The following is a 20,499-nucleotide window of genomic DNA, read 5'->3' as shown; positions in this document are numbered from 1 at the left end:
TGTTTTGACCAAAATAAAATATATTGTCCCCCTGTACCCTGGTCTTACAATGGAATGGCCTGAAATTTGGTGTAGATAGGCATTAGATAGTTGGTAAAATGATCCAAGTAAAAGTTTTGACATAAACTACTTTAAAATAATTAATTTTGGCACTTTTCTGAGGGGTAATTTGTTTTCTTTTGGCCTCCTGTCGTGACCTTCCGTGACCCCGCACCTGTGCGCGAAGAGGGCGAAGGCTAATTAATATTCATAAGCGGGGCCCCACGATTCCGTATATACTGTAGTGTTCCCGCCAGAATTTTTTTCGGGGGCCGCCGAAGAACGCCGAAAGCCCCGGCCCGGCAGGGTCCAGGGGCAGAGCCCCGTTGGGGGTCCCAGGGGGGCGAAGCCCGCCTGAAACTTGCACTTTAGGCTATTTAGAAGGCTTATTGTATCAGTTTTTAGGGGCATTTCTGTAATAATCACAGCAGTCACTTAACTTCTCTTCAGGAGTTTAGCGTAACAGTATTTCAGGTCAAACCGTCAAAGGCAACTAAAAACAAACTTTAACGTTAATGACTTCAACAGTACTTATAACTTTTGTCCGGTTTGCCATCCGAAGTTGAATCGCTATCGATGGTATTTTCGCTGCACTGTTAGCTCCGTACGTTTTTAGAAGGTTCCGTTTATCACGGAACTGCTGTTGTTTCAGAAATCTCACGGACTTATACTTTAAAATGATTAATTTTGGCACTTTTCTGATGGGAAATTTGTTTTCTTTTGGCCTCCTGACGTGACCTTCCGTGACCCCGCACGGAGCCCACACCTGTGCGCGAAGAGGGCGAAGGCTAATTAATATTCATAAGTGGGGCCTCACGATTCCGTATATACTGCAGTGTTCCCGCCAGAATTTTTTACAGCGTCGGCACACGGGGCCCGGGGTCCACCGAAGAACGCCGAAGGCCCCGGCCCGGCAGGGTCCAGGGGCAGAGCCCCGTTGGGGGAAACTCTTGCACTTTGGGCTATTCAGAAGGCTTATTGTATCAGTTTTTAGGGGCATTTCTGTGATGCGATGGTATATTTTCCCTGCGCTGTTAGCTCCGTACGTTTTTAGAAGGTTCCGTTTATCACAGAACTGCTGTTGTTTCAGAAATCTCACGGACTTATGCTTACAAACACGTAAATTGCTAACTTGCAACCAGCGCTTTACTATATACAGTAAATTTCAGCACTTTTCTGAGGGAAAATTGGTTTTCTTTCGGCCTTTTGCCGTGACGTCACCCCGCAGAGCCCCGCACGTGCAAGTTAAATGAATTTAACGAGCCAGCCAATCAGCGAAAAGGAAGACGAAGTCTAATTAATATTCAATAGCGGGGCCTTCCAACCCTGTGTATATAGAAACGTGCATATCTTGACAACACAGCGGACGAATGTCACCTTACGCCCGGTTTTATATACATGTATATAATTATAAAATAGTTTTTTTGCGAGGATTTGGAGTTAACGACAAGGTCATTTGGACGATAGCAGAAGGTACGCGTTCCTTGAACGTCAGAGTACATGTCTTTGTCGATGAATTTGCCAACATTTCGCGTAGCAATATCAATCATTTTCGGCAGATTTGACTTTGGCAGGGTAAGTTGAGACAATCGAGGAAATGTTACTTGGCGGAAATCGCGGGAAAATTGGCCAGTTTAGATTTGATAAGTAAGTTTAACAATGGCGAGAATGATTATTTCCTCATCAATATTTATCGTTAGAATGTTTTGAACTGTAAATCTAAACAATTGTGTTACCTATGCAATGTTTATATGAATAAACATACATTTTGCCAGCACGATGTTGCAGCAACATGATAACTTTATGTCTGTATTATGCCACTTTTATTGTTGAAGGCGCGTAAGCAAATGAACAAGCATGACAAAAGAAATGTTATGATACTATTTATTCGGTAACATTCACTTTTATTCACGATTCTAATTTGCAATGCCTGCAAACTCCGATCGGAATCACCCGGACCTTGTACGATTTAAAATGCATTTAACGTGAAATTGGAATTTATGACGAATCCGACACGTTAGTTCAAGGAGCTTTTATCAGATAAAAGCTCCTTGGTTAGTTCAGATTCTTTTCTCAGTAGTCACGCTTCCTATTTTCATAGTTTAAAAACTATCGACAAAGGAAGCGTTAAAGAATGTTTTTCTCCTGGTGCAAACTGTAAACACACGTCACCCACCACTCGTCTCCGATGTGACGAAGCCATTCGCGCCATTTTTATTGGATTTTAGACGGACTCGACAGTCGAGCCGTCCACCGCGGCCTTGGCATCGTTTCCTCGCGATCGGTGTCAGCCCTGACTGCACCGCTGCCCCTTGTCGTTGTCCCTCAACTTAGTTGTAGTAGAAGCAATAGTTTCCGCGTCGTCCACTTGTTGACAGGTCGACGCCTTAGCGAGATACTTGTGTATGTTATCCAGTCCCAAACATCGCAGTTTCTCGGTTTATTTTCGCAAAGTTTCGTGCCTCTTCTTGATTGACGTTATGTTACCGCCTTTGTTGGAGCCGCTGCTGGCTGTGATTGGTCGCAAGTTAATTCGATTTTTCGCATAAAGTGGCACGCCCTGTCTAATCGGTATATCTAAAGACTGCAGCCAAGGCTGTTGTCATGGTAACGACACGTATAACAACATTTCCCACATGCGAATCGGGTTGGGCACGTCTTGTAAAATTAGCGTAGCGGATCCGCTGCAAGTATAAACTTCGACCCCTATACGTTGTTTTTGGTAAGTTTTTGTCGACACATCTTGGCTTCCGGGTATCGCTCCGAGGACGCAAACAGTGAAGCACCCCGGGCAGCTTGACCGATAATGTCATCGCTACGGGCTTTCGAAATTCATTAGGATATTGTGAGATTTTAGGTCCTACAATTTCCTTGCAAATCAGATATGTTAGACCAGATGGTACATTTTTACTTCCTGTATACTGTATATGTGTAGTTCCCGGGGAAAATTTTGTTTGGAAATACGGCGTCGTTGAAAATAGTCTCTTATTATACGTTTCAATGGGGGCGAGAAACTGGGGTGTGCCCCTAAATGTTCCATTTTCGAGCAGGGGTTATTTGAGACAGTTAAATGTTGTATGGGAAAAGCTATGGCTGAAATATGCTGTATTTGCTCCTAAGCAAATGTCGGCCTTTCTAGTTTCACTTTATAACAGTAAACGTCTGTCTTGTGTTGGTCTTAATTTGTTTTCATTTTTACCGGTGCCGTTTGCATCACTATCAGGCCGTCCTGAACGTGAACTTGCTGGGGATGATTGACGTCACCAAGACATTTCTCCCGCTCCTCAAGAAGTCACGTGGTCGGGTCGTCAACGTCGCAAGTACTGCTGGGAGAGTGGCCATACCGCATTGCGGGCCGTATTGTGTGTCTAAATATGGCGTGGAGGCATTTTCCGACTGCCTGAGGTAAAAAACTAGATTGACACACAGGTCCCATCCTCTGTTTTAAATCAATCTTATGATTATAAAGTGTCCAAAATATTTTGAAAGAGAGATAGATCGTTTCTTCGTGACATTCCACTGAAATGTTTCTGTACGCCCCTTTGACAAAGAAATACGGCTTCCTGTACATACTAACTACCCTCAGTTTTCTATGCATTAAGACGGGCTATGAGATGCTTTGGAGTCAAAGTTCACATCATCGAGCCCGGGTTCTTCCGGACCGAAATGAACAACACGGAGAATAACCTTAGTCGTCTGGACCAAAGCTGGCAGCGACAGAGTCTGGAGACGAAGACCGAGTATGGAGAGGAGTTCATACAAGCAAGTCAGTTAGATAGATATCAGTACTTTGTTTTCTTTATTGATAATACCATTTAATGTTAACGTATCCAACGTCATATTTTCGGTCGTGTCCATCGGTCTCTATCAGGGCCTTGACGCACACTAATCTTCGCACGTGATGGATGACGTCAAGAGTAGGTCAAATTCGTCCGGAAGTTGATACATGTCGACGCCCGGGTTTGAAAGTGGATTCGTGGGCACTGATACAAATTGGCTGTAAAATTACAATGTACTGGGATGATGGCATGGCATCATCTGCAGGTAGATGAGTACTGAAGTTGTACTTTGGATAACAGAACACTTCGGTCGATTGCACGGAATCCCCAAATCCCAAACCGGCCCCCATTCACTCCATTGTTAGTGACTGTTATGAACCCACTGTGAACCATCTGATCACTACTACTCAAACGTTAACCCCCCCTATTACCCTGTTACTTCATTCTGGTGCTAAGAATCCTGGAGGAAAGACAATAAACCATGTAGCTCTTCAGAAAGTCCAGTGTGCGGCCAATTCTTTACAATTCATCAATCAAGAACATAGCAGTGACTTTGCTTATCTGTGGCCTAAACTCAAATAACGATGCCTTTAGTTTTAGTGCTGCAAACGTAAGAGAAAACCTGGTAAATAATATATCATCCGTGGAGGTATGGAAAATGTACCATTCAGAATGTTTTGTTTTCTTCTTTTGACAGTTAAGGACGCCATTGTCGCTGCAGAAGGCCGTTTCATACAAGACCCAGTTGTTGTTGTGGATGCGATGGAGCATGCGCTGTGCGCTACCCACCCCCGGAGCCGTTACGTGATTGGTTGGGACGCCCGTTTGATAGCTGTGCCGATGTCCTGGCTGCCCACCGACCTGGGGGATCTGGTCCTTCGTTTCACACCGGTATCGGCAATGATGCCTACACCAGCCTGTTGTAACAATAGACAGTAATTAAAGAGAAAGAAAATAGTACTAGTAACTCGCCCACTTCACATAAGGTGACTTTGCGTTGTATAGGAATACATTTAAAACGGGCTATACATAGAGCTTTAACTTCATTATATTTCAGCCATACCATATATGGTATGGTGAAATATATTGTATTCGTAATGTTTCTTTCTTTCTCTTGTCAAATCTTCAAATCGAATCATCTCCGTCGTTCCGAGACCGAATGACCTGAAATTTGGCACAAGGGTAGAGTGGTTCAAAACCGAGGTGCATTTTTCTCATTTTTTTTTCATATCTGCCTCTAAAATGATTTTATTGAAGTTTAAAGGTCATGTTTTGACCAAAACGGTATATTTTGGCCCCCTGTACCCTTGAATTACAATGGGATTACCTTACATTTGGTGTAGATAGGCATTAGATAGTTGGTAAAATGACCCAAGTAAAATTTTTGGCATAAATCAATTTCAAATTATTAATTTCTGCACTTTTCTGAAGGGAAATTGGCCTTCTCCCGTGAACTCCCGTGACCCCAGAGCCCACACGTGCTAGGTGCCAGCGGTCTGGGGAGAGAGTTAATTGCTTTATGGACGCCAGCCAATCAGCGACGAGGAACGCAAATGCTAGTAAATATTCATAAGCGGGGCCTTGCAATCCCGTATATACACAAACAGATGCATATTACAGCCTTACAGTGTCCATATGTTACCCTGTGCCCGGTTTGAAATTGTAGTTTGCGAGGATTTGGAGTTCAGACAGGGTCATTTGAGCGGTAGCGGACGGTACGCGTGCATTGAACGTAAGAATACAAGTCTGTGTCGATGAATTTACCAACATTCCGCATGGTACTATCAATCATTTTCGGCAGATTTGACTTTGGGGGTTAGTTGAGACAATCGAAAAAATGTTACTTGGCAGAAAACGCGGGAAAATTGGACAGTTTGCGTTTTGTTTTGATACGTAAGTTTGACAGTGGCGAGAATGCATGTATTTTTCCCGAACCAATGTAGGTACTTCTAGTATTGTTGTTGTTCTTTTTGCCTTGCCGCCAGGCAAGGCTTTACGCCAGCTTTCTTCCATGGTTGGACGGACCTGTTAACCCAGCCCTTCCAAAGCCCCTTCCAAAGGCCCTTCTTTCCTTGCCGAGTTTCATGGCTTAGTTAGACCATAGGCTATAGGCCTCGGAATGATCGGCGATGATCGGCGAAATGGGGGCGAAATGCGGGTGCCGAACCCGAAGATTGGCGAAAGGCGGGCGCCGAAGGCGCCCGGCGGGTGCCGAAGGCACCCGAGGATCGGCGAAGCCGATCAGCGAGTTCCGAGCGAGGCCGAAGGCCGAGCGAGGAACGAGCGATTTTTTGAACTTAGGGATAACTCGGCGCAAAGGATGACGGGAGCGCTTCCGGGTTGGCGGCTCGCGCCCATTGGCCCCCGCTATGGCTCGCGCCCATTGGCCCCCGCTATCTCAACAATAATTCCGAGGCCTATAGCCCGTGGTTAGACAATGGTACATTCCAGGCGAGTATTAAAACGCTCTTCTAGACGCATGTTACTGTATGTGGTCCAGCGTAATAAATCTACGCTTTAACTCACCATGTTTATATAAATATATATCACAAATTGCATCAGAAGGAACTTAGTTTGTAATAAAAAATAATGCATATTCCTTGTGGGTCAAAAAGTTTTACAAAACCTGTTTAATGTGCCAATAATTCATCTGACATAAATTATGATAATGAGGGGAGGGGGGCGACATGTGGAACTCGGGATTTTTAAGCGTAGAATCTAGTCTAACTTACCAAAATAACATAAAATACGCGGCAAGGCACAGCTTTTTTAAAAAGATTTCTTGTTTGACGTAAACTTTGTACGTTCAAATTGTAAGTAACTTTAAACTGCCAGAGTTTGAGCCCAATAAAACACTCTCAGTACCAGAGTATCACCACTGACCTCCGAAAAGAAACCCCCGAAGAAGGTAGAAACACCTATCCTCCGGGTCTTGCACGCTACGAGCAGGAAATTATAATACTCAGACAAGATTACGTCCGATGGCTGATTGCATACAAAGTAAAACAATTTAACAGTGGTATGCAGGGGCATATACTTAACAAAGAATTCGAAAGAAAATGAAATATATAGATAAAGCCAAATCAAGTTAACTTGTTGGTCCTGGGATTTTCAGAAAAGAAATGAAGCGACAGGGTGGTAAAATTCTTGTAAAAGTTCGAGACGTCTCCGTTTATGTAATGGCTCATACAAAACAAGAAGAAGATTGAAGTTTTGAGCTTGAAAAAACAACACTCCTACTACGCAGTACCTGCACCTGCTTGACAATTATTTAAAACGTATGCCCTACTTGATTAAAAAAAAGTTCACTGCAATAATAAATGTACCCACATCACAAGGAGATTATGACGGTACTTAGACCTAGTTATCGAAGTGGAAATTGTTGAATGGTGTCATGTAATTTCATGATGAAAATCTTCTGAATGGAAGATGCGTTCTTTTTCACTCTAGGAAAAATAGGAGCTGCCGCAATTCTAAAAACCAATCAGTTATGCATAGGCGCTCCTGTAGAAGATTATATTCTTCCATATGGGCCAGGGGCATATTGGGCAAGCTCTGTTTTGACCTGGAATCTATTCACAATATTAGTTCTCCTTTGGGGATAACTTGCAGTCAAAATATTGCATTTTTGCACAGGGGTGACTTGGAACAGTCCAATGTTGCGTGGGAATGGGTATGGCTGAAATATGCTGTATTTGCACCCAAGCAAATGTCGGCCTTTCTAGTTACGTTATCCCTACGTCAACATCAGATTCTGTAAAATGTCATAAGGGTCGACAGCTTGCGCAGAGAGGCTTTGGTGATTGAATAAATATAAGCGATTTATGACATGTGGTGGAGGTGCACCAGCTGACAGAAATTTGATTACAAAGTTTTCACCCTTGAGGCGTCGCCAAAAGGATTTGTTGACATATATGTCGTTTTTCGTTTTAGATAGTTAATAATGTGATAATTTCTATTGGAAGTCGCTGCCGATGTATAACATGTATGTCCGTATGTAGCGTGTCCATTCGTAAAGATTTCATTGTTAACTATCCATCTATGTCCCTATCATGTATAACGGTGTATTTATGTACTACGTGAGCAGTCGTTATGCAGCAGAGTACGAGTGTTTTAAGGAGAGCGTTACTATTGCATGTATTACAAAAGTACAAAAGTACAACAAGAACTAGAAAGGCCGACATTTGCTTGAGAGCAAATACAGCATATTTCAGCCATAATGCAACAATAGGCCTTGAGGTCGTTGGCCATTGGAAAATGACCCCAAAAAATCCCAAATATATCATTTTAAAGTGTTCCATGCCAAAAATTATACATGGGTCATTTGGATAAATATCTAGAGCACCGCTTAACCAAATTTCGGGTCATTTGGTTGTAAAACGAGGGAACAGGAGCCAAAAATGTCCAATTTTTGTCCAAAAACGGCCATAAAATCGCAATATTTAGCATTACGTTGTACTGTATGGAAAAACTGTTATTGAATTCATGCACACATAATTGAAGGGCACTTTTATACCAAATTTCAGGTCATTTGGTTGTAAAACGAGGGTACAGGAGGCAAAAATGTGCTTTTTTTGTCAAAAAATGGCCAAAAATCGCAAAATTAAGCATTTTGTTCTACCGTATGCCAAAACTGTTATTAAATCTGGGTGGGCATATGATCAGGGCACCTCTGTACCAAATTTCATGTCATTCGGCTGTAATACCAGGGCACAGGAGCCCGAAATATACATAAAAATTGACAAAAAACTCAATAAAATCATTTTGAAGGCAGATATGAAAAAAATAGAAAAAAATCACCTGAGGGTATTGGCTTACTCTACCTTTGTGCCAAATTTCAAGTCAATCGGTTTAAAAACGCGTACGGCGGAGTTGATTCGATTTGAAGATTTGACAGGAGAAAGAAAGAAAGAAAGAAAGAAACACTAGAAAGGCCGACATTTGCTTGGGAGCAAATACAGCATATTGCAATCCATCTTCATACAATAATGGACTCTTCCAGAACACCCCTATCTATGCAAAATGGACCAGTCTATGTGGCCCATTTCCCATTTATAGTGCTAAAGCTACCCTTATACCAAATTCCAGATCAGTTGGCTTTCTCATGACACAGGGAGCAAAAATGTACAGTTTTGGTCATTAACGGCAAAAAATCCCAAATTTGACAATTTTTAATTGATGTACACCATAGGTGTGGATAGAGCCCTGTGGCTACATACTGTACGCACCTTCATACCAAATTTCAGACCATTTGGTTTTCATACATAGGCACAGGAGCCAAAACTTAACATTTTTAGTCCATAAATGGCAAAAAATCCCAAAATTCAACAATTCAAGGTAATGTATGCCCAAAGTGAAAATGAGGTACTGTGGGCACATACCAGACACACCTTCATGCCGAATTTCAGGTCATTAGGTTTCCATACAAGAGTATAGGAGCCAAAAATAAACATTTTTAGTTAAAAATGGCCGAAAAACCCAAAATAACTCATTTTTGAAATGATACATAACGAAAGCGTTGATGTGGTCCTGTTGTCAAATGTCCAATGCACCTATGTACTAAATTGCAGGTCATTTGGTTTCCATACAAGGGCATAGGAGCCAAAAATATACATTTTTAGTAAAAAATGGCCAAAACACCCCAAAATAACTAATTTCTAAATAATCTATGACAAAAATGTTGATAGGGTCCTGTGGTCATATGTGCAATGCACCTCTGTACCAAATTTCAGGCCACTAGGTTATAATACCAGGGCACAGGTTCCCAAAATATACATAATTGGTCTAAAAATGACCAAAAACCCTAAATATCATAAATTCTAAGGCCTCTCTGAAGAAAGTGAAAAAACACCTGGGGGTATTTGCTATTTCTACCACCCTGCCAAATTTCAGCTCATTTGATCCAAAAATGAAAAAGTTGAATCAACTTGAAGATTTTGACAGGAGGAGAAGAAACTCAGCAAAAACAATATATTGCAATCCCATACTATGTTAGCCTGGGTACCATCCGGATAGTAGTTCGCTCCTATGTTCACTTCTGCTATCCGTCTGGAGACGTGCACATTCAAACCGTTTGGTGCTAACGTCAGTTAATGAGCGAATCAAGGAATGGGTTCTAGAGCGCTCGTTCGATGACAACAGGCCCTCTCGCAAGCAGACGGAGAGCTTGTCCGGTGTTGGAACGCCTGTTCGGACGATCGCTTGAACCCATTCCATAATTTGCTCATATGTGGGGACCAATCAGCGCCTGCGTCCAAAATTTGGACGATTCCAGACGTTTAGATGGTCCGCGTTCCCAGACGGAAACACAGAGAAGCGACTGTATATAGTATATATTGAACGCCGGAGCGGACTACTTTCCGGATGGTACCCAGGCTAATACTATGTATGGATTGCAATATAATTACGAATACAATATATTTCACCATACCTATGGTATGGCTGAAATATAACTATTCAGCATTGGTTTTATATATCGCCAATATTTTAGGATTCCTGGGTGTTTTATCCCCGTTGGAAAATTATCAAAGATATAGAAGATGAATGACTAAGTATGAATGGATAAAGAAATAAAGGTGGCGTGTCATTGATTATGTTGATGTTCATTTATGCTCGATCTTCTGTCTGTATTCAAGTGCTGTTGCATTATGGTGCTGTGCTAGTTTCCATACCTCGTCCCTTTGGCGAAGAAATCTTGGACAACAGATATTTGTGAGAATTTAGTTTGTAGAATATTTTTAAATCAGTGACGCTTCATGAGGCGTAAACACGTACCAAATTTTCAATGTCTCCACAGTACATCTTGTTCACGGAGTGACCTAGTCTCGCGAGAGCACGACACTAGGTCCGAGACTTGCATGGATCTTCTTCCCCTCTCCCCCGCCTCTGTGTGGACCAGAGAAAAAGATGTATTGTGAAGACATCGAAAAATTTTGAGGTACATGTTTACGCCTTACAAATTGTCATTGAATAATAGTCTGTGAACTATTTGCAGTTATATACGTGACAAATGAACCTCTTCAACGATGTTTTAAGAATCTATTTATCTCGCTTAATGTTCGAGGGCTTAGAAACCACAGTAAACGTACAACCCTTTACCATTGGTTGGAACGCCAGAAGGCAGACATCTTTCTCTTACAAGAAACCTATTACACTGAAGATAAGATGGATGTCTTTGAAAGAGATTGGAATGGACCTCAATTCCATTGTTTTGGTGACTCTCATAGTAGAGGTGTGTCCATACTTTGTAAAAAGAAGATTGATATGAATGTCACAGATGTAATCAAAGGAAATGATGGTAGAAAACTATTGATTAAGTTAAAAGATCTTACAATTCTTAATGTTTATGTACCAACTGAAAAGAAGGAGCAACAAACCTTCCTTACCTCTCTAAGGGATTGGATTAATGACAACAATGTCGATAATCTGATTGCTGGAGGGGACTTTAATATGGTAAATAACACAGCTATGGATAGGAATAGTAAACAATCTCTGGCGCCTAGCGCAGGTGAAAAAGAACTAATTAGATTTAAAAGACAGCTAAAACTCGTGGATATCTGGCGGGAGCGCCACCCCCAGGTGAGGCAGTTCACCTGGAGGCGGAAGAACCCAGACTTAATTTCAAGTAGAATAGACTTTTGGCTCATTCAGAAGTCGATTATTGATTCTGTTGTGAAATGTGACATACGCTGTTCTATAAAAACTGATCATCAAGCGATATTTTTAAAGTTATTACTGACAGACTTTGCCAGAGGACCCGGAGTATGGCGTTTCAATACTTCACACCTTTTAGATGATTGTTATGTTAATGGTGTTAAGTCCACTCTTATTGATGTCGTTAAAGAGTTTAAAGACAATAATGTATCGAAACAAATGCTCTGGGAAATCTGCAAAAATAAGATTAAGGACTTTACGGATAAGTTCTCTAGACAAAAAGCATTCCAACTGAATAACGACCTTGTGCGCTTGGAAACTCAGTTAACAGAGCTTGATAAGAAAATAGATGACACGTTAGATAAAGATGTTCTTGATGTATATGCACAGGTTAAGTCAAAAGTAGAAACTATATATGAATATAAAGCGAAAGGGGCACAAGTAAGATCTAGAGAACAATGGATCGAAAAAGGGGAGAGATCCAACAAATATTTCCTATCTCTTGAGAGCTCCCGTTCAAAACAAAACACCATTACTAGATTAAAGCATGAGAACAGAGAGGAAACAAATCCGTTTAAAATTTTAGATTTGGAGGCAGCTTTCTATGAAAATCTTTATTGTTGTGATAATCCTGCTACTGACGAACAAATCGACACGTTTCTTGAGTCGGTTGATGTACCCTCTCTTTCGGATGAGGACAGACTTCTGCTTGATGATCCTATAACAAAAAACGAATGTTTTTCAGCTTTGAAATACATGAAGCAAAATAAAGCTCCCGGAACTGACGGCTTACCAGCCGAATTCTACCTGAAATTCTGGAAAGAAATAGGAGACCTGGTCTTCGAATCCTTGAAAGAAGGGATAGAAAATAAACGCCTTTCAGTAACACAGAAGAGAGCCTTATTAAAACTTATTTATAAAAAGGGCGATAAGACTGACTTATCCAACTGGAGACCAATAAGTTTGCTGAATACTGATTTTAAGATATTAGCAGTCGTCCTAGCAAAACGACTGCAGGACTTTCTTCCAAAATTGATTTCTGAGGATCAAACCGCCTACATTAAGTCCAGATTTATTGGACAAAATGTTAGACTTATACAGGACGTTATTTATTACTCCAATTTTTACAACATACCCGCTGCAGTCGTCTGGCTAGACTTTGAAAAAGCCTTTGATTCGGTAAACTGGAATTTTATGCTTAGAACCTTAGACAAGTTTGGGTTTGGACCCACATTTACATCCATAGTTAAGACCATGTATACTGACATAGAGAGTTGTATCATAAATGCTGGTTGGCAATCTGCTTATTTCAAACTGCAAAGAGGAATCAGACAGGGATGTCCTCTGTCAGCCCTATTATTCAACCTGGTAGTTGAAATTCTTGCTACTAGAATTCGACAAACGCGCACAGTCAAGGGTATTACTGTCGAGATTAATGATAATATGTTTGAACTAAAGATAAGTCAAGTTGCAGATGATACAACTCTTACTCTTTGTGGAGATGATTCTATAAGAAATGCCTTACAGATTGTAGATGACTTTAGTAATGTGGCTGGACCTACTCTGAATCGTAGAAAGTGTGAGGCTATGTGGATTGGGGTCAATCGAGGACGAAGAGACACTCCCTTCGGAATCGACTGGCCAAATAGACCCATTAAATCCCTTGGAATTTACTATGGTCTGTCAGAGGAAGAGTGTGAGACTTTGAATTGGGAAAAAAGAATAGATAACTTCGAAAATATGCTTCTAAAATGGCTTAGTCGCAAATTAACCCTTTATGGTAAAGTACTGATTATAAAAACATTAGCTATCTCTCAATTAATTTATAATATGTCCATGATCTCAACACCTGACTGGGCCTTGAAACGTATTGAAAAAGCATGTTTCTCTTTTCTATGGAACCGCAAACCGGACAAAATAAAAAGAAAAGTGCTGTACTCAAATTACCAAGAAGGAGGGTTAAAAATGGTTGATATATATTCAAAACGCAGTAGCCTACAGGCTGTGTGGGTTAAAAGACTAATGCAGTCGGCACTCGATGACACTAAAGAGCGCCACTGGCATCTTATACCATTACATTTTATTAATCATTTCGGAAAAGATTTCCTTCTCTTCCGCTTCAATTTTTGTAAAGGAGGAGATGCTCCTTCTCTTAGAGTGCTCCCACCCTTCTATAGACAGGTAGTCTTGACCTGGCACGAACTTGGAGGGGGAAAAACAGACTTTGTAAGACAAAGACAAGAAATAATTTGGTGTAATAAAAACTACAAGCTTAATAACAGCACATTGTTCTTTGAACACTGGATTAGGAGCGGATTGATATATGTAAATGACTTATGTGAAAACTCTGAATATGTAGCATCTGATATATTGTTAAGAAAGCTAAGTGACAAAAGAAACTGGATGAGTGAATTTATGCAGGTCAAAAGAGCTATAGGCTATAGCTGGACTGATGAAAACGATTGTACTGGTCGTGAAACATTATATGGCACTTGTGTATGGTTCAATTCCAGCATGATTTCACTTGATACACTTAACAGTAGATATTTGTATTCTGTTACATGGAAAATGTTGTAAGACCTACTGCCCAAGCATATTGGGATTCTGTAACCCCTAACCTTGATTGGAAAGCTATCTGGGAGTCCCAGACATGTTATATCAGATACAACAAGCTCCGCGAATTCAATTTCAAATTGCTTCATAAAATACTTCCTTGCAGATACCTCCTAAACAAGTGGAAAATAAGAGATACGTCTGGAAATGTATACAGTCCTTTTTGTGATATCTGTAATAAGCTGGAAAACTATGAACACATGTTTTTAGAATGTTCTAGACTAAGGAAATTTTGGGGTAGATTAAATAATACTGAAGACAATCAATCTGTTAAAAATGTACTGTTGGAACATAACAAATGTAACATTACATTGTTGACTATCGCCAAGTTTTCAATTTATATTTCTTGGATACGATGGAAAGATAACCCGAGACAATTGCTACTCGATGATGTACACAACACGTTTATGTCCCTGTGCTCCCTGTACAGTGCTGAGTAAATAAAATAAAGTGCCGTGGCGGACACGGAAAAGTTTAAAAAAAAAAAAAAAAAGAATCTATTTAATGTAGCTTACAGATGTTATATGGCACAAGTAGCGGATGGGGGCATTAATGACGTCATAGAATATCCCATAGTGAACGCAACTGTTAGCAGCGACACCTAGCGTGCTAGTAATAGAATTGTCGTGAGTAAGGTGGCAGACGGTCACAGAAACGTGGGTCTTGAAAAAGCTTAATTTATCTGACAGATGACTTACCAACCTGATGAAACCAGTCAATAATAAAAAAAATTATATATATATATATATATATATATATATATATATATATATATATATATATATATATATACAGTGGAAGCCGCTTAATTGCACACTCAATTTGCCAGCGAATTCCGTGCAATTATCCGGCGTGTGCGATAATGCGGAGTTGGTCATTTGGACCGCATCACCACGGTCGGAGGGGCCGAGAGGTGGTGTGGGAGGTAGTACAACGCACAGTTTATTTAGTGTTTATACAGTAGTGCTGTACCTGCTCCGGACGTCATATACATGTCTTCACGAAACATCGTGCTGCAATGCACATGAAATCGAAACTAAAAGTAAGTTACTGTATACGTTATGTAGCTTCCTGAGCACGAAACTAAAGCATTGCACCGCCGAAGGCGAGTGTTATGTCCGTCTGTAGGCCCCGAGTCGCTGTGTTGTTTCCGACTGGCTGCCAAGACCATAAAACCACTGCATAAGTATTTCCCCGCTACCCTAATTACAGTAATTAGACAATGGACAGATAGAGAACAGTTTTTATTGAGTATGTCACAGCAAGTTGTCTGCCAAATCGTAATGCGGGCTTTGACGACCTTAAGCGGGCGGGCGTCTCTTCATAGTGCCGACCCCACAATATCGCTTTCTTTTGATCCCCTACATGTTGTCAGTATAGCGACTTCACAAAGGCCGTTTTCGGCTTATTTGTACCGTGTCTGACGATTTTTAGCACGCATTTTCAGTCAATTTGTTGACGATGTTTGACAAATTTCGTGCAATTATCCGGCGTTGGTGATTTTTTGTCGTGCAGATAAGCGAAGTCACTAAAAATGGAGTGAATGGGAGACGGTTTGGGATTTTCGGATTCCGTGCAATTACCCGAAGTGTGCGTTTATCCGAGGTGCAATTAAGTGGCTTCCACTGTATATATATATACATGAACAATTCAGTTATCAACCGTGATGCTTTGACAAAGAACGGCATGCATGCTTATATGACCCGGAAGTAAACCCTGAACAGACCAGGCCTTGCTGAATAAAAACCCTGTGTCCTTGACACGTCACAGTTGACCTGTATTTAAGCCACGACAGATTTTAAAAAGCCAGGCGGCTGTGGAACCAATTACATTCTCATTGTTTACGCCCATAATCGAAAAACTGAATGTCTACCACGTTTGCAGTGTCTGAACACTTCACCGATAGTGGCTCGTGAGAGACAGTGTCGTCAAAATACTCTGGCTTTCGGCGAATTTCCGGTAAGGATATAGCGTTCTGATATGCATAGTGTACTCTGTGGACATAGAGACGATTGGTTCTAAATGCTTAGCAAGGTCACACAGGCAAGAAACAACATAGACAACAGAAATCTTTAAACGGGTAACTTAGGGCTCAATGGAAACTTCGCGAAATCAGGTTAGGTACTAGCTAAACTTTACTGCATGCAAGAGAATTTAGATGTTTCAAAATTGAGTTCAAAAGTCACCAAAACAAACATTTGACCTTGACAAAAATGTACCGATCTATACATGACTACTGTAGACAGGAGGGCGCCATGTTTTTTGTCATCCCTAATCTCGTTCTCAGGACACATGGAGGTGTGGACGTTACTTGAGATCACCGCTGTTCTGTGGGTGACGTATCTGGTGGTGACTTGGTGGTTGGAGAGAGGCCGCCTATCACAGGTCAGTAAACACTGTCTATAGCTATACACTTTGATCTCCTGTATACATTGTATTCCACAATCTACTGTAAGTTCATTTAAGTTCGCGAGATTTTTAAGTTCGCGTATTTCGCTGAGACCTCTGCTTCGCGAAGTCATCTACTCGCGAACATGCATGTTCAATATCGTCCCCCTCCCCACACCCTCCGTCCAAAAGATCCAGTCTCTGAAACTACGTGTTTACTATGATAGCAACTTATACCAATGACAAGATTCAATTGATAACAGACTATTTATTCTTTTCAAACCGAAATAAAAGTTGATTCAACACATATACGATACAGGGAGTCATTATTGTATAGAAATGTGCCACCGGCGACCGGAGGAAAAAGAAACATGTCGGCTTTGTTTACTAACAAAACTTACGTACACGCCGTGACATGGCTGCGATAACAATCTACTTAGCACATTATCATAGTTTAACTAAATTTCTACAAGTTAAAAACAGAACAAAAAATAAAACTGAGTAATACCGGTCTTTACAAATACAAGTAATGGCTATGGAATTACAGCAACTAAGATTCACAACAATAATAGCGGGGAAATTTTTACGACTAGAAACGTGGCAAACAAAACTCCGCTTACATGCCGAAAAAATGACGTTCGTTTCATAATTCTGAGTTGGAACTACTGTAAATATCGGAGAGATAAACTCTTCACCTTCTTGTGTACAATTTGTGTCCACAAATTACGCTGAAAGTTTAAAACTTAGCGCCGTCTTTCACGCCGAAAATATTTCAAAATGGCGCCCGCGTCGCTTGTGTTTGGCGTGGGTATCCCGTCAGCCTATGCGGCAAATGTGATTGCGACATATCAGGGGTCATTGGCCCTGTTGCGTTCCGTGCGCTGTCATCAAATCACGGCCGAAACAGGCCGAAATCAGCCCAACAATGAGACAGTGGCTTGGTAGAAACACATTTTTTATTGAGTACACCAACTTTAGACATTGTTTGAAGGGTAACTATGAACTCTAAGGCGTAAATTCAGCCTTTGACCGCATGACTGGTGTTGCGGTGTGGGTGGGAGGGGGGCACTCGCGTTACCGTCATAGTACCGGATCGTAACTTTTGAAAAATATTTGAAACACCCGCTCGCGAACTCAAAGATCTCGCGAACTCCCGATTCGCTCAAACTCGCGAAATTAAGTGCTCGCGAACATAAATGAACTTACAGTATTATCAACAGCCTTCTGGCGTGACCTTCAGAGTGAAAATACTTGCTGCCCTCAGGGGACAACTTATTAACTCATGCAAGGAAAAACAACTTGTCGTGCACGTGGCTTACATGGAAACGATCTCATGCTGATATGTAAAGGGCTACATGTAGCATATCCGTGCGGGAAAAGTCTGATTATTGTTGGAGATTTCCTTTGCATAGTTTGGGCCACGTGATATGGTCATGCACCAATGTGATTGTTCCGTGTAAAACCTATTGTACACACTGTGTTTTAAGCGAAAACGGCGACATGGGAGAATCAACATTGTACTTGGGAAAAGCGTCCTACAAAACGTTTGGGACAAAATGTGCCTCTCGTCCTTGTATAGCTAACCGACAAGACCGTCCTGATCACGGGGTGTGACACCGGCTTCGGGAACCTTCTGGCCAAGCGGCTGGACCAGCTCGGCCTGCGGGTGTTCGCGGGCTGTCTGACCGAGGCCGGTGTGGCAGAGTTACGGCAGTCCTGCTCCGAACGGCTGCAGCCGATCCGGATGGACGTCAGCAGCTCAGACAGCGTACAAGATGGGTTCAGGGTGGTGAAGGAAGCTGTGGGGAGTAAAGGTACGGACGCTACACCAACGTGGTTAAACTTCGAATCCTCTGATTTCTTGAAAACTGAAGAAAATTAAAAACAAACATATACTCCTCTTTGTCTGTATATCTATATATATATGTAAGGAAGAGAGAGAAAGAGAAAGAAAGAGAGATACTACTGAAAAAAAATAAGTCGATTTGGAATAATATCTAACGTTTATATTGGCTCTGTTAGTTGGCTGTTGAAATGTTATCACAATTTTTTTGTACTTCCCAGGTTTGTGGGGGCTGGTGAACAATGCGGGTATTCTCGGTGTTGCGGGAGGAACCATGGAATGGGCGACCAAGGAAGATTATCAGGTTTGTGCAAAAGAACTTAGCCGAGAACCTTTGTCTATTTTCAGTCATAAGATAAAGAAATACATATAGTGTGTCGTTCTTTAAGTTTATCTTTGCCTTTTGCATCACCAGGCCGTCCTGAACGTGAACTTGCTGGGGATGATTGACGTCACCAAGACATTTCTCCCACTCCTCAAGAAGTCACGTGGTCGGGTTGTCAACGTCGCAAGTGGTGCCGGGAGATTGGCCATGCCGCATGGCGGGCCTTACACCGTGTCCAAATATGCCGTGGAGGCATTTTCTGACTCTCTGAGGTAAAAATAGCTTTACACGTGTTTTCTTCAATTTAGCCCTCAATCTTTGAATCGATAATTTTAACTGTAACGTAATCCAGAAAAGTTTGAAAAGGTCTTTTTTTAAAAAAGAAATTGTCACCTTCCGTTGAAAAAGTATATTTTAAACCCTCTGGTTAAGAAATAAGACCTGCAGCGGAAAATACTGCATATCTAAAACTTTCTTTATGCTTAGACGGGCTATGAGATCCTTTGGGGTTAACGTTCATATCATCGAGCCTGGGTTCTTTCGAACCGAAATCAACAACCAGGAGAATGCCCTGCGTCGTCTGGACGACATCTGGCAGCGGCAGAGTCCTGAGACCAAGACTGAGTACGGGGAGGAGTTCCTGCAAGCTGGTAGGTTTACCATCTGTACTAAGGTGTATTCTTTTTAGATATCATTCACTGGTAGGTGATCCAACACCAGAATTTCGACCGTTTCCATCGGTCTAGGTGTGAAATTTGACCAGCATTTCTTACGCGCACTGATCTTCGGGATGCGTAACGTCAGAAGGAAGTCAAAGTTGGCCGGAAATCGATATCAGCCGCCATCCCGGTTTATCGGAGGTTAGTGACAATCGGTGCAAATTGCCTGAAAAATTGCGCGTGCAATATGCTGAGGTGATGGCATCCAGCATGCAGACGGAATACTGAAAGTGTTTCTTTTTTTCCTGACGTTTTATCTTTATTTCATGTTTGTACTGTACAAATCCGATCATGTGTACGTTGTAATTGTTTATCCAAATCTACCTGAATTGCAATTGAAATTGTGAGATATATAATATCACCGTCTGGCGCACAAGTCTATAGGTAATCTTGCGTTGCACTTGAAATTATGGAAAGTACCTGAAAAATTATCAAGAACGTTTTATTTTTTCTCTTGACAGGAAAGGACGCTATAATCGCTTCAGATCGTGTCATGCAAGATCCAGTTGCCGTTGTGGATGCGATGGAGCATGCGCTGTGCGCTACCCACCCCCGGAGCCGTTACGTGATTGGTTGGGACGTCCGTTTCATGTTTGTACCTATTTCCTGGCTGCCTACGGAACTGGGTGATCTGGCAATTCGGCTGGTGGCACCAGAAATGATGCCTACCCCGGCCTGCTGTAAGAGTATGCAGTAGTTCAAAGAGAAGTAAAGTAGTAAGTCGTCCACTCTGCAAAAGATGATTTCGATTTGTCTTGGAACACATTCAAAGCCAGATATGCATGGGGACTTTGGTTATCTCTCCGTCAACATCTGATTCTATGTTTATACGTCATAAGGGTTGTGCTTGAAGCGATTTATGAGTACTGTGGTGGAGGTGCATCAGCTGACAAAAATTTGATTTCAAAGTCCTCGCCCCTGAGGCGTCGCCAAAAGTAATTTTGGTCATATTTCAACGGCAAAGATTGACATACATGCCATTTATCGTAGATAGTTTATAACTTGATAACTGAAGTCAAAAGACGCTGTCAATGTCTGAAATATGAATTTTATAGTCTATTATCATCGCTTGCATTGTCAATATTAATTAAAATAAGATTACGTTATGTATGTACGTGAACACTCTTTTTGCAGTACTTC

General features: G+C 41.5%; 1 protein-coding gene and 1 pseudogene across 2 annotated transcripts; both read left to right on the top strand.

Moving 5' to 3' along the window:
- LOC118411682 overlaps positions 1 to 4,978 on the top strand; it is a 15,177-nt pseudogene extending 10,199 nt beyond the window's left edge.
- Positions 4,979 to 10,274: 5,296 nt separating this feature from the next.
- LOC118411273 (retinol dehydrogenase 16-like) lies at positions 10,275 to 20,075 on the top strand. 2 transcript variants are annotated; one of them, XM_035813447.1, is made up of 8 exons: positions 10,275 to 10,755; positions 15,969 to 16,043; positions 16,372 to 16,469; positions 18,052 to 18,286; positions 18,537 to 18,619; positions 18,731 to 18,912; positions 19,127 to 19,290; positions 19,821 to 20,075. In XM_035813447.1, exons 3-8 carry the CDS (start codon positions 16,377 to 16,379, stop codon positions 20,054 to 20,056), a joined length of 993 nt encoding a protein of 330 aa, XP_035669340.1. In that variant the 5' UTR covers positions 10,275 to 10,755; positions 15,969 to 16,043; positions 16,372 to 16,376; the 3' UTR covers positions 20,057 to 20,075. The 2 variants fall into 2 exon arrangements, with proteins under 2 accessions (XP_035669340.1, XP_035669338.1); XM_035813445.1 differs by lacking the exon at positions 10,275 to 10,755 and having other exon boundaries at positions 15,801 to 16,043.
- The last annotated feature ends 424 nt before the right edge of the window (positions 20,076 to 20,499 follow it).

This window comes from Branchiostoma floridae, chromosome 3, assembly GCF_000003815.2.
Source record: "Branchiostoma floridae strain S238N-H82 chromosome 3, Bfl_VNyyK, whole genome shotgun sequence".
Lineage (NCBI taxonomy): Eukaryota > Metazoa > Chordata > Leptocardii > Amphioxiformes > Branchiostomatidae > Branchiostoma > Branchiostoma floridae.
The sequence above is the reverse complement of the archived record's forward strand: the minus strand, read 5'-3'. Positions and strand labels throughout refer to the sequence as shown.

Coding starts and splice junctions, on each gene's coding strand:
- LOC118411273 (XM_035813447.1), top strand. CDS start 16,377: ATGGAGGTGTGGACGTTACTTGAGATCACCGCTGTTCTGTGGGTGACG. Junction 16,470..18,051: donor AGAGAGGCCGCCTATCACAG/GTCAGTAAACAC, acceptor GTCCTTGTATAG/CTAACCGACAAGACCGTCCT. Junction 18,620..18,730: donor CGACCAAGGAAGATTATCAG/GTTTGTGCAAAA, acceptor TTGCATCACCAG/GCCGTCCTGAACGTGAACTT.